This window comes from Macaca thibetana, chromosome 5, assembly GCF_024542745.1.
Source record: "Macaca thibetana thibetana isolate TM-01 chromosome 5, ASM2454274v1, whole genome shotgun sequence".
NCBI lineage: Eukaryota > Metazoa > Chordata > Mammalia > Primates > Cercopithecidae > Macaca > Macaca thibetana.
Window position 1 is genome coordinate 177,988,008 of NC_065582.1, and position 12,288 is coordinate 178,000,295.

Consider the following 12,288-nt stretch of genomic DNA (forward strand, 5'->3'; position numbering starts at 1 on the left):
TAATTCTGTGGACTTGCGCTTCTAAATAGAGAATAAAAACTTATAAATCTTTCTCATATATCATTTGAGAAGTTAGAGGCATCGAGGATTAAGGTGGAAAAGCCTGGCCTATATGTAGAGAAAAGAGGAAAAGAAGCCTAGCCATATGTAGAAAGCTGAAACTGGATCCCTTCCTTCACCTTATACAAAAATTAATTCAAGATGGATTAAAGACTTAAATGTTAGGCCTAAAACCATAAAAACCCTAGAAGAAAACCTAGGCAATACCATTCAGGACATCGTCATGGGCAAGGACTTCATGTCTAAAACACCAAAAGCAATGGCAACAAAAGCCAAAATTGACAAATGGGATCTAATAAAACTGAAGAGCTTCTGCACAGCAAAAGAAACTACCATCAGAGTGAACAGGCAACCTACAGAATGGGAGAAAATGTTTGCAATCTACTCATCTGACAAAGGGCTAATATCCAGAATCTACAAAGAACTCAAACAAACTTACAAGAAAAAAACAAACAACCCCATTGAAAAGTGGGCAAAGGATACGAACAGACACTTCTCAAAAGAAGACATTTGTACAGCCAACAGACACATGAAAAAATGCTCATCATCACTGACCATCAGAGAAATGCAAATCAAAACCACAATGAGATACCATCTCACACCAGTTAGAATGGTGATTATTAAAAAGTCAGGAAACAACAGGTGCTGGAGAGGATGTGGAGAAATATGAAAACTTTTACACTGTTGGTGGGACTGTAAACTAGTTCAACCATTGTGGAAGACAGTGTGGTGATTCCTCAGGGATCTAGAACTGGAAACATCATTTGACCCAGCCATCCCATTACTGGGTATATACCCAAAGGATTATAAATCATGCTGCTACAAAGACACATGCACATGTATGTTTATTGCGGCACTATTCACAATAGCAAAGACTTGGAACCAACCCAAACGTTCATCAATGATAGATTGGATTAAGAAAATGTGGCACATATACACCATGGAATACTATGCAGCCATAAAAATGGATGAGTTCATGTCCTTTGTAGGGACATGGATGAAGCTGGAAACCACCATTCTCAGCAAACTAACACAAGGACAAAAAAACCAAACACCGCATGTTCTCACTCATAGGTGGGAATTGAACAATGAGAACACTTGGACACAGGAAGGGGAACATCATGCACCGGGGCCTGTCATGGGGTGGAGGGAGTGAGGAGGGATAGCATTAGGAGATATACCTAATGTAAATGACGAGTTAATGGGTGCAGCACACCAGCATGGCATATGTATACATATGTAGCAAACCTGCACATTGTGCACATATACCCTAGAACTTAAAGTATAATTAAAAAAAAAAAAAAACTAGAAAAAAAAAAAAGAACCAAAAGTAGAACTGCCATTTGATCCAGCAATCCCACCACTGGGTATCTACCTAGTAGAAAAGAAGTCATTATACAAAAAAGATACTTGCACACGCATGTTATAGCTTCACAGTTCACAACTGCAAAATCGTGGATGCCAGTTGAGGGAATAAACTGTAGTGTGTATATATATACACATATATATATGTGTGTGTGTGTGTATGTATGTGTGTGTGTATATGTATGTGTGTATATATATATGTGTATATATCTGTATATATGTGTATATGTATATATGTGTGTGTGTGTATATATATATATATATATATGTGACGGAATACTACTCAGCCATAAAAAGGAATGAATTAATGGTATTTGCAGTGACTTGGATGAGAATGGATACTATTATTCTAGGTGAAGAACTCAGGAATGGAAAACCAAACCAAAAGACCAAGAACTGTATGTTCTCACTGATATGTGGGAGCTAGGCTATGAGGACACAAAGGCATTAAGAATAATACAATGGACTTTGGGGACTTCAGGGGAAGGGTCGGGGGGGGTGAGGGATAAAAGACTACAAATAGGGTGCCGTGTATATTGCTCAGGTGATGGGTGCACCAAAATCTCACAAATCACCATTAAATAACTTACTCCACTAAATAACTTACTCATGTAACCAAACACCACCTGTACCCCAATAACCTATGGAAAATAAAAAATAATTAAAAAAAATAAAAATTAAAATAAAAAAGAGGAAAAGAAGCCAAAAGACTCCAATATAACATGTGGAATTTAGCAAAGTCAACATTTGAGATATTTTTTCAACAATCCCGTTTCTTAACTGAGATTTTATTGTTGGGTTCATAAATTAATTTAACAAGCATGTTTCACCTGCAGCGAGCTGGGGTGGCTACACTGCGAAGGGCATGGGCTTTGGAGTTATACAGGCTTGGGTTCAACCCAGGCTTCCTCACTTAGCAGCCAGTGGCCTCGGACAAGTTACTTGACCTACATGAGCCTCAGCCTCCTTCCATGCCCATCTCCATGTTTGCTGTGTGGAGTCAATAGCTGATATTCGTGATAAGTGCAGCAAAGCACTGCCTGTGGGTATGATGCAATCTGCCCCCAATGTAGATCCCCCAAAGGAAACAGCTGTCCTCCACAGAAATCAGCATCCCCAACACTTAAAGAGCAGACATTCATGCAGGTGGATGAAGCAGAACCAGAGACACCTGAATCTGACTGAAAGCGGGAGAAAGTTGCATCATGCTTAGAGCAGGAGTTTTCAAGAGAAGTGTGAAAAAAACACAACCCTGACACCCACCTTGGACAGATACAGCAGGACACGTGTTTCTCATTGTGAAGAGATTTTTTTTATTTGATTTTCATCACCTTTCAATGAAAGAGTGAGTCCTGTCAGTACTACATAAAAAACTTGCAAATATATCTTAAGAGCATTAATTTCTTTTTAAATGAAAGAAAATGAAGAAAGTTTGTGTTAGAAAAAGGCATAAGAGAAGCTTGGTTAAATGTAAGCAGGTTTCTATCAAGAAAGACTAAAAGTACCATTACTCCATTAAACCAGTAAAAAAACATACTATTTTGTGTGTTCTCAAGATAGTTGCTTATAAAAGAGAAGCTTGTTAGTCCTTTTCTTCTTTTTAGTGACCAAATCAACACACTGTGTATCTAACCATCCTGGCAAGACATGAGTCAAGGGAATGAGAAGCATGGTTGCTAACTCTATGCTCAAAGGAGGTTTCTGGGTAGGAATACCACCCCTATTTTCCAGAAGGTAGAGAGACACAAAACAGTTTCAGATACAACTAACACAAGACCTGTGGGGGTCATGGCTCTGGCCCATTAAGTCTGAGTAGTTGACATAACTTCAGTTCTCTTGGGTTCTTTCTCCAGTCTGGGCTGCCTTAGCGCTGATGATCTGGCAGGACTGTAGTCACTGGAATTGGGTATTCCAAGGCATTGCAGTCATCTAACAGGAAGACCAAGTCCTGAAAAAGATGTGCAATGAGCAGGAAAATTACTGAAGGTGGCCACGGAGTCCATATGCAGCTGTAGGGCTCTTGGTTATCCTCAAAGGTCGTTCAGTTGTTCCCCTTTGTGTGAAAACTTCCCATCCCTTACTCTCCCCAAAAAGAGCTAGTCACTTCTTGCTTCACATTCTAATAGAATTTCATGTTTTTTAAAATTGTTATCACTTACGGAATTCACACATACATTGGTTGACCAGATGGATAGATGAATAGGTGAGGGAGGGAATAAATGAATGAACCTTAGTTGCTGAGCAGCATCCTGGGCCAGGAATTGGAATGACCAGGAAGATCAGGCCAGCTCTCACCTCCCCTCACTTCAGTCAATAACACTACTCATCACACTGTTATCATAATTGTATCAGCTTCCTATCTTCCCCCACAAACCAAAAGGAGCAGGGAGGAGGAGGAAACTGGGTGTGGGCATGGGGGAAAATTCATAACACATCTTTCATATAGGATCAAGAAATTATAACTTAATAGCTAATTACTACGGTTTCCAGAGGAGCTTACTCTGGGCTAAGCATGGTGCTAGGAATTCCGTATTTAGTCACCCTACTAGGCTTCTTAGGATCAAGGGAGTTACTGCAGAGCCCACACAAGATATGGGTGTAGTTATTATCATCCATCTCATGAGATGGCACTACTGTGTCCTCAGTTCAGGACTGAGGAAACTTTGCCTCAGAGGAGTGAAGGGACACTGCTGTGATTTGAATGTGGTCCCAAAAGTTTATGTGTTGGAAACTTAAACCCTCTGCCTTTGTACATGAACTAATGTAGGCTTTGACTTAATGACTGGATTAATGAGGGCTCTGCTCTTATGAATGGATTAATGTCACTACCTTGAGAGAGGGTTGCTTATTGCAAGGGTGGCTTTGTTAAAAAAGTGAACTCTCTCTGGCTCTTACCCTCTTGCTGTGTGATGACATCTGCCATGGTATCACGCAGCAAGAAGGCCCTCACCAGATGCCAGCACCATGCTCTTAGACTCTACACCAACCTCCACCATAAGCTAAACAAACTTCTTTTTTAAAAAATAAAGTACCCAATCTGTGGTGTTATGTTATAGCAGCAGAAACAGACTAAGACAGGCACTCCCACTTGGGAAGCAGGGAGATACAGACTCAAGTTCAGGGCTCTCTGATGCTGAATTCTGCGCCCTGCAATCACATGCCTCTACTTTTCACATTTCAACTATTGCTGATTTTCTGTCCTTTCTCCTCTCCTACCAGAATCCTCTTATCAGAGCACACCTGAACCCCCTCCTGCAGGGTCTCCTCTAACCTGCCTCACTTGGCTCCTGGCAGAGTCTATCCATGTGGCTGGGGTCTGGTCCTGGGGTGTAACCCCTGCATCAGTGTGCAGCTCATGGAGACAAAGGGCCTTGTCCTGAACCCCATCAACAAGGCAACCACGGTTGAGAAAGGGCTTTGTGAACTGAAAGCATCTGCGAAACATCTCTGCTCCTCTTCCTTGTCCCTGTCTCCTCCCAACCCTCCTCTTTGAAAAGTTCTTTGATAGCAAGTAGAAAATGGATTTTCAATGGCATCCACTTACCCTCCTGCAGAACGAGTTCATGATGGTGTACAGCTTCCGTGCTTTGTCCTTCAAGGAATCCACCTGGGCCACTTTCCAACACTGGGGCGAGGCCACAAAGTCCCGCAGCTTGTCCAGCACACAGTAATTCTGGGAGTGGGCAACGGGGAGGGGGCTTGTGGGAGAAGTTAGTAGCAAGAGGGACGGGGCTGAGCTGCGTAAGATCTCTCCCTGACTCTGTGCCACACAGCCAGCAGCAGAGGTTCAGACCTGAGTCCCTCAGCCCCAGACTTCCCTCCCCCAGGGAGAGCCCTCTTACGTGTATGTCCAGGTACAGCCTGGGCAGGTATCTCACACACGGCTCCTGTGGAAAGGGATAAGGGGTTCTGGGATGCCTACAGGGGCACACCTGGTCACAAAAGTCTCCATGGTGGTCCTCTCAACAGCCAGACCAGCCCAGATCCTTGGGGCCCTCCCTCATGCTATGACATGCACGGTACTTTCTTGTGCCATATGTCACTCCTCCAGAAATGGGCGACTGCGCTTCCAGAATTAGACTTTTAGAATACAACCTTTATATCATTTGCTATGAATTAGGGAGATGTTTTCTATGCATACCCATTCAGAAATATACATACACGTATATACATAAAAGCAGTCCCATAACTGTAATATAGAAATAGTAATATAATACAGGAATACAAGTATATATACACAGTATATATGTACATCTATAAAACAGTTCTATAACTATTTAGTTACATAACAGTTGTATAACTGCATGTAATTATAGACATTACATATACTTACATAAGATATATGTAATTATATGTATTAGTTATGTAGGCATTCTATAGCTAATATATTGTTGTATATAGTGTATAATATAGTAATATCAAAGTGCATATATATGCATACTTTTATATTTCTATATTGGGCTTCCATTTTCGTGCAGGGCTGAAGGGCAAAAGCCCTCGTGCTCTGCCCTCTCAGTAATCCCCGTGTGACCATGGGCAAGTGCCTTCCTTCAGTTCTCAGTTGTGAAATTAGAGAGTTAGAATGCATAATCTTTCTACTTTCTTCCCGCTCCGCAATTCAGAGCCTCTGGATTTTTTAAACCTTTTAAAATCAGATTCCTTTACAAGATGATTGCTGTCTATATTCGATAACAAGAAACTTGTGGGTAAATTGTGGTGAAACTGTACAACAAAATGTTAAAACAAAAATTAACTTATTTGATAGTGTCATTAAAAAGTAAGTGGCAAAACTGCTTGTGCTGTTTGACCCAAATTTTGTTTACACACACACACAACACACACGTATTTGAATACCTATATGCAGACAGAAAGCTGAAATATGATCCTCCAGAACGCTACAGCAGCAGCTACCTCTAGCTGGTAGAATTACAAGCAAGATTGATTTTCTTCTTTGTACTTTGTACATTTTCCAACTGTTCTACAAAGTACAATACTTTTACAATTAGGAAAAAAAATACATGTTATTTAACTTTTAAAAAGAAAATACCAAGAAGGTGTTACCTAGGGCATTGTAAACCCCAACATCTGAGAAACATTATGTTTTGTTTGAAGCATTTGCAAGTGATTAAAAGACACTTTTAAACTTTACCAAAGCTTTTAATGAAGTTTAATGCATTTTGTTTCGATGGAGAAGCAGGCAGAGGCCTGGGTTCTAGTCCCCAACAGCCCTTCTGGGACTTCCCCTCTCTGAGTCCCCAGGTCTCCCTCTGAAGATCGTGATCACATCAGCTGGCATCTGTTGAGTACTTGTTCCTGTAGGCTTGGCTCTGTGACCCGTGCCTGGGTTCACATCTGCCTTTGATTGTCAAAGGCACGCTAAACGTAGGGGTGCTACTGTCATCCCATTTTACAGACAAGAAAACTGAGAGGCAGAGGCTGAGGAATTTGCCCGGGTCCCTCAGCAGATGAGGGGTGGAAGCCAATTCTGTGCCACCTCTTCGGGCACACTCCTCACCAGGCTAACGAAAGGAATACACAAGTTTCATTCCTCCGTTCTCCTTAACTCTGATGTTCCAGACTCTATGGGGAGCTGTTTTTCTCCCCCTCCTCCCACTCCTTTTTTTTTTGTTTTTTACATTTTACAACAGATCCTTTGATATTTGCTAGTAAGTTTCAAAAATTGTGATGTCTTTACTTTTTCTTGTGTTTTGAAGAAAGCAAACCATTGGTACCATATTTAATAGGAGATGAATAAAACACAAACACTCCTGAGATTTACATTTACTAGAAAAGAAAAATATCCTTCTCTCTGTCTTTTTTTAATTTTTTTTTTTTGGTCTAAAGGCAAGGGTTTAAGAACTGAATGGGTCATGCACCCCTGTCCTGGGCGCGCGGGGGACTCACCGAGGGCTCCGAGCTCTGCAGGAGCTGGAAGTCGCGGGTGATCTCCTGGCTCAGGGCCCGCATGCGGGAGTAGCAGGTCGGGGGAGTGGGCCGCGCGGCGGGAATGCCCGCCAGGAGCAGCAGCAGCACGGGCAGAGGCCCAGGCGTCCTCATGGTGCCAGGCGCTAGTGCAGCCTCGCTGCCCGCCCCTTTATGCAGGCTGGGGGTGGTCCAGCGCGGCTCCACGCCTCCACTTCCTGTGGGGCCAGCGCAGGCTGCCGTCCATCCAGGGTGGGAGAGAGGAAGCCAGCACGCCCACCGGGCAGGGCAGGGAGAGGAATCCTCTGAGACACGAAAGCCCCAGGTTAAGAGGAGGGGCTGCCTGGAGGAGGGGGTGACAAAGGGTGGCTTTGCCTGCCCTGCACTTTCAGCAAGAAATTTCTCTCTCCACAGGGACTTTTCCTGAAATGGCGGGAACAGCAGATGGAGAGGGGTGGGGGATAAGAGGAGGACAGAGATGGAAGGAGGGGAGGGTCGGGGTAGAGGAGTGGGCACCAGGCCTGGGTTTGAATGGCACCGTTTGTCAAAACGGATATAGTGCCAGGAGGGAAAGGGACTAGAGGGGATGACTGGGCATCACTCCCTCCAGGCAGCCCGCAGTAGAGCAGGGATGCAGGGCTGAGGTCAGGCCACCGGTGTTGGGGTCCATCAATCACTAACCAGGTAGGTGAGCCTTGGGCCAGGCGCCCCCCACCCCCCCAACCCCACCAGCCTCTGAGAAGCCATGTGTGTGACTCTCGGTCTGAAGAACAGTCTCACTCAGCGACTGTATGTGTGGGAGTGTGAGTATCCCCACCCTCTTCCACCTCAAGCTGCTAGCACAGGCCCGGATGGAGAGCAGTCCCTCAGGAAGGGTTAGTTTTCAAGAAGTGCGTCTCCCTCAGGGCTGCCCTTCCAAGACAGTGGTAGGTAAAGGTCTAGGCTCTCCACTTAGACGCCCTGGGTGCAAAGCAGGGTCACTCCCTTCTGGCTTTGACCTTGGGCAGATTTCTTCAGTGTTTCCTCCATCTCCTTATCTGTGAGATGAGGATGGTAAGAATGGCTCACTCAAAAGGCCATAGTGAGGAATCAGCGGGAGACGGCATGACTAAGCAAGCCTCATGCCAGGCTCATTGTGTATTTCCAAGGGATTGGAGCTAAAAGCATTGTCTCCGTTAAATCCAGCAGTGTCTCTGTGAGGTAGGTGTCACAGAAAAGAGTCCCATTTTCCAGGTGGGAAAACTGAGGCTCAAAGAGTGCCAGCAACTTGCTGGAGGTCACAAAGCTGGAGGCATATGGGTTGGGATGAGACTTCATGCTCTGTCCTCCTGCCATTCTTCCACCCCACAGTGCAGAATGGGTGAGGAGCAGGACTCTTGCAGGCGGAGATGAGCTGGGGTCCTCGGGCTGCGCAAGATCAGGTAACAAGCAAGAAGGAACTGTCAAAAGGGAGAAGAAGATTCTTCCTTAACACTGAATGTGACTTCCATACCAGCAGCCACCAGGCCAGCTGCCATCGGGAATGCCATGAGCCTCACAGCCAGCCAATGAAGTGAATGGGGTTATTCCCATTTCCCAGGTGAGGAAACTGAGGGCCTCAGGGGATATGAAGCTGGGAAGAGTAGTGGAGCCCTAGAACTATGTCTGGACCTTCCTGTCCCCAAAGTTTCCTCCAGCAAGGGAGGAAAGGGGAGTGTCCTGGGCAAGCTGCACATTCCTAGAACAAAACAACCAAAGACGCAGCCCACAGAGATGGGTGAACCAGAGCATGGCATCCTGGACACAGGGCTGGACTGAGGATCAACCATAGGGATGAAGCCCGGCTCCAGCTTGTCCCCACTGTATTTGCCAGGAGAAATCCTTTCTCGACCTGGCCTCCATTCCCTGTCCGTAAACAGGATAGCATCACCCTGGGTGATGTCTGAAGTTCCTTCCAGTCCCAATGTTTTATTTATCTACTTTCTGGTGGTAAAAGCCCTGGGCAGGGACTGTAAGCTGTGCCTTCCTGTTTTGTAGGTGAGAATGTGTTCTGCAAACACCTTTAGCAAGATGACACACGGACTGCGGCTCTCAGGGCAGAACTGTGTGTGCTTGGAGGTGGCAAGTGGAGGCACAGATGTGTTTTCTTCTGGGTGAATGAGTCTCCACACTCCGTCCATGGTAGTGCCTGGGGCATAGGCCTCCCTGGCAGACTAGCTGGCCCCAGCTGGGGACTTTAGGTCTGCCGTAAAATGCTCCAGGGCTTCTGGATGTGCTCATGGAATGGGCTTAAATTCAGAGCAAGGAAGAAAAACAAGCCCATGGACCAAATAAGTCCGTTTGATCAAGGAGACATTGCTGTGCTGGAAAACAGGAGTCGTCTGTGAGTCCGAAGTTGGGATAAATGTGCTGCTGGGAGATTTGACCTTGTTCCACCCGCAATACCGTGTGCAGTTATTCATGGGACTTCTTGGGTAAATCAGCTGAGTTCAGAGCTGCAAGGAGGCTTATAGGCCTTCCCGTTGAGCATGAGAATGAATGAGTGACTGACTGTAGCCATCTGCTGTCACTGGTACCAACTGAGACATAGTGGATGCTGGGCCCCTGAGGGGTCACAATCAGTGGGGAGACAAGGAATGAGGCTGCTGTGCACTGGGCCAGGTGCAAGAAAATCGCCACCTCTCACTCTGCCAAGCCGGGAGTGGGGTGAACAGGAAGCACCCCAGAGGAGAGCGTGCCTCGTGCTGATTCCCAGGGCAGATGGAGACGAGGAGGATTAGCCTGTGCCGAGCCCAACATGCACAAGTTTGCATGCCAAGCCCAATGCGTGCCAGTGTGCATCCGGGAATTCTGTCTGCTTTCTGGCCCTTTCCAGGGCTCCCCCCGCATCCTGAGCATGATACATTGACTTTCCCCCAGCATCTGTCTCCTTTAATGACCATGCCCTTCTCCAGGAGAGAGGAATAGTCTTCCTCCGCACCCAGCACACAGCCAGGTAGAGCGGATGAACAGTACGGTGTAACTGAATGGACTTGGTGACTACTCATGTTACTCAGAGATTAAGGCACAAGCCCACTAAGAAACCTACGCAGGACAGCCTGTCGTGGTTCCCCACCATGAGCTCCCTGTGAGACGCTGCACTGGATACAGGCTGGTGGAGCCCCACACGTGTGTTCTGTTCTCAAATGTCTCCTTTACCACGAGTCACCTGAATCCTCCCACCAGCTCTTTCTCTGCCCCCTTCTGAGGCTCCTTCAGCAGTTGCCTGCTCTGAGTGTTAAAAATCCAGGCAGGAATTTTCCCACATATCAGGCAAACCCTTGTCTCTGCCAAGAGGTCTCTTCTGGTTTTCTTAATGTCTTAGATCGGGCATAGACCCCATCATGCCAGAAGAGCTGAAGAGTCAGAGTTAACGAGCAGGTGAACATCTCTCAGGTAGATATTGGCCATTGTCTTTGGATGGATTCTTCATTTGCCAGATGTGTGTCTATTTATCGAGAGTCTATTGTGTGCCAGGCACTGAGAAGGGTGAAAAGACAGTGAATGACAGAGACAGAGTTGCTGTCCTCTCGGAGGAGACTGACACTCTGGGTAAGTGGTGTGACGGCAGAAATCCTGGTGTTTCTGGAGCCCCTAACCCATCACTGGGAGCTGCTCCCTGTCAGGTGAGAGCTGAAAGATGAGGAATGCAGCGGGCAAGTGGAGTGGGTATGAAGGACTGTGTGTGTGTGTGTGTGTGTTTTGTGTGTGTATATGTCTCTGTGAAAGACAGAGAATGAGGGAGATTGTAAGATACTGTGCTGCTGGCTTTGAAGATGGAAGAAGAAGCCACAAGCCAAGGAATTCAGGAGGCCTTGAGAAGCAGAGAATGCAAAGAAAGATTCCTGCCTAGGGCCTCCAGAAGGGGCCCCGTTAGACCCCTCTGAGCCCACAATTGTAAGATCATAAATTCGTGATGCTTGCAGCCCCTCGGTTTGTGGTGATTTGTTATGGCATCCACAGGAAACAAGCACACCATCTCTCTGGGGTTTGGTAGAATAACAGAAATTAATGTGGGAACCTAGAAATTATCCAGATCTACCTACCTCCTGCTTATCCTTCCTTTACAGCCTCCCTGTCAAGTGCTTGTCCAGAGTCTGCTTGCATCCCTCCCTGGACAGGGAGCTCTTTGCCTCTTACGACTTCCCTCCAGTCTCTGGGCAGCTCCAACTTCTTCCCAGGGTGGAGATGAGATGTGATGACACCCTGGCGCAGGCCTTCAAGTCCTGTACCTTCTTACACAGAACAGAAGTGTGGTGATGTTAAAACCATCTCATTCTTCAGTGTCTCTACCTCCACTCCTCCCTGCCCCTCAAAACAGAGTCAACTCTCTTTTGGAGCTACCATCCCCACTTCTTGAACCCTTTTAATGAGAAGTGGCCTCAAGATCCTTCAACTACATCACGATTAACGCCTCTCTGCCTAGACCCCTATCTCCTCCCAGTGGCCATTTCTAAAGCAGAAATTCAATCTTGCCCCTCCTTGTTTCAAAGTCTCCCCGACTCCCAGACAAAAACCCTGTCAATGAGTCTTACACTATATGGGACCCAGACTGGAACACAACCCTTCTTGGGAGATCTGATCAGAATGAAACTATCACCTCCTTGTTTTGAGCCTTTCCTATGTCAGTTAGGACTGTAGGTTGCATGTTACAGAAAATTCAGCATGAGACACCAAAGTCTGGGTTTTCTAGAAAGTGCAATTTGAAAATACAGCGGGAGTGTGGAGCTCAGGAATGGTTTGATCCAGGAACTCAATGAAGTCACTAAGAAATTCTCTCTCTTTCTTTGTTCTATATTGTGATAGTGTTTCCATGGGTCATCTTGACTAGGCTACCATCCTCAGTTATTCTAACACTAATCCAGTGTTACTGTGATAGTGTTTGTAGATGTGATTAGAGTCCTTATGCAATAAGCTCTATGT

The 12,288-nt window shown here is 45.8% G+C and overlaps 1 protein-coding gene across 1 annotated transcript in view; it reads right to left on the minus strand.

The window, feature by feature from the left end:
• Positions 1-2,714: 2,714 nt before the first annotated feature.
• CYTL1 (cytokine like 1) overlaps positions 2,715-12,288 on the minus strand; it is a 259,423-nt gene continuing 249,849 nt past the window's right edge. Inside the window, exons 2-5 of the mRNA XM_050792231.1 lie at positions 7,330-7,565; positions 5,268-5,312; positions 4,970-5,098; positions 2,715-3,373 (exon numbers count right to left, since the gene is read on the minus strand). Of these exons, the coding sequence (XP_050648188.1) occupies positions 3,290-3,373; positions 4,970-5,098; positions 5,268-5,312; positions 7,330-7,482 (411 nt within the window). The 5' untranslated portion in view covers positions 7,483-7,565 and the 3' untranslated portion in view covers positions 2,715-3,289. The remainder of the gene's footprint in view (positions 3,374-4,969; positions 5,099-5,267; positions 5,313-7,329; positions 7,566-12,288) is intronic.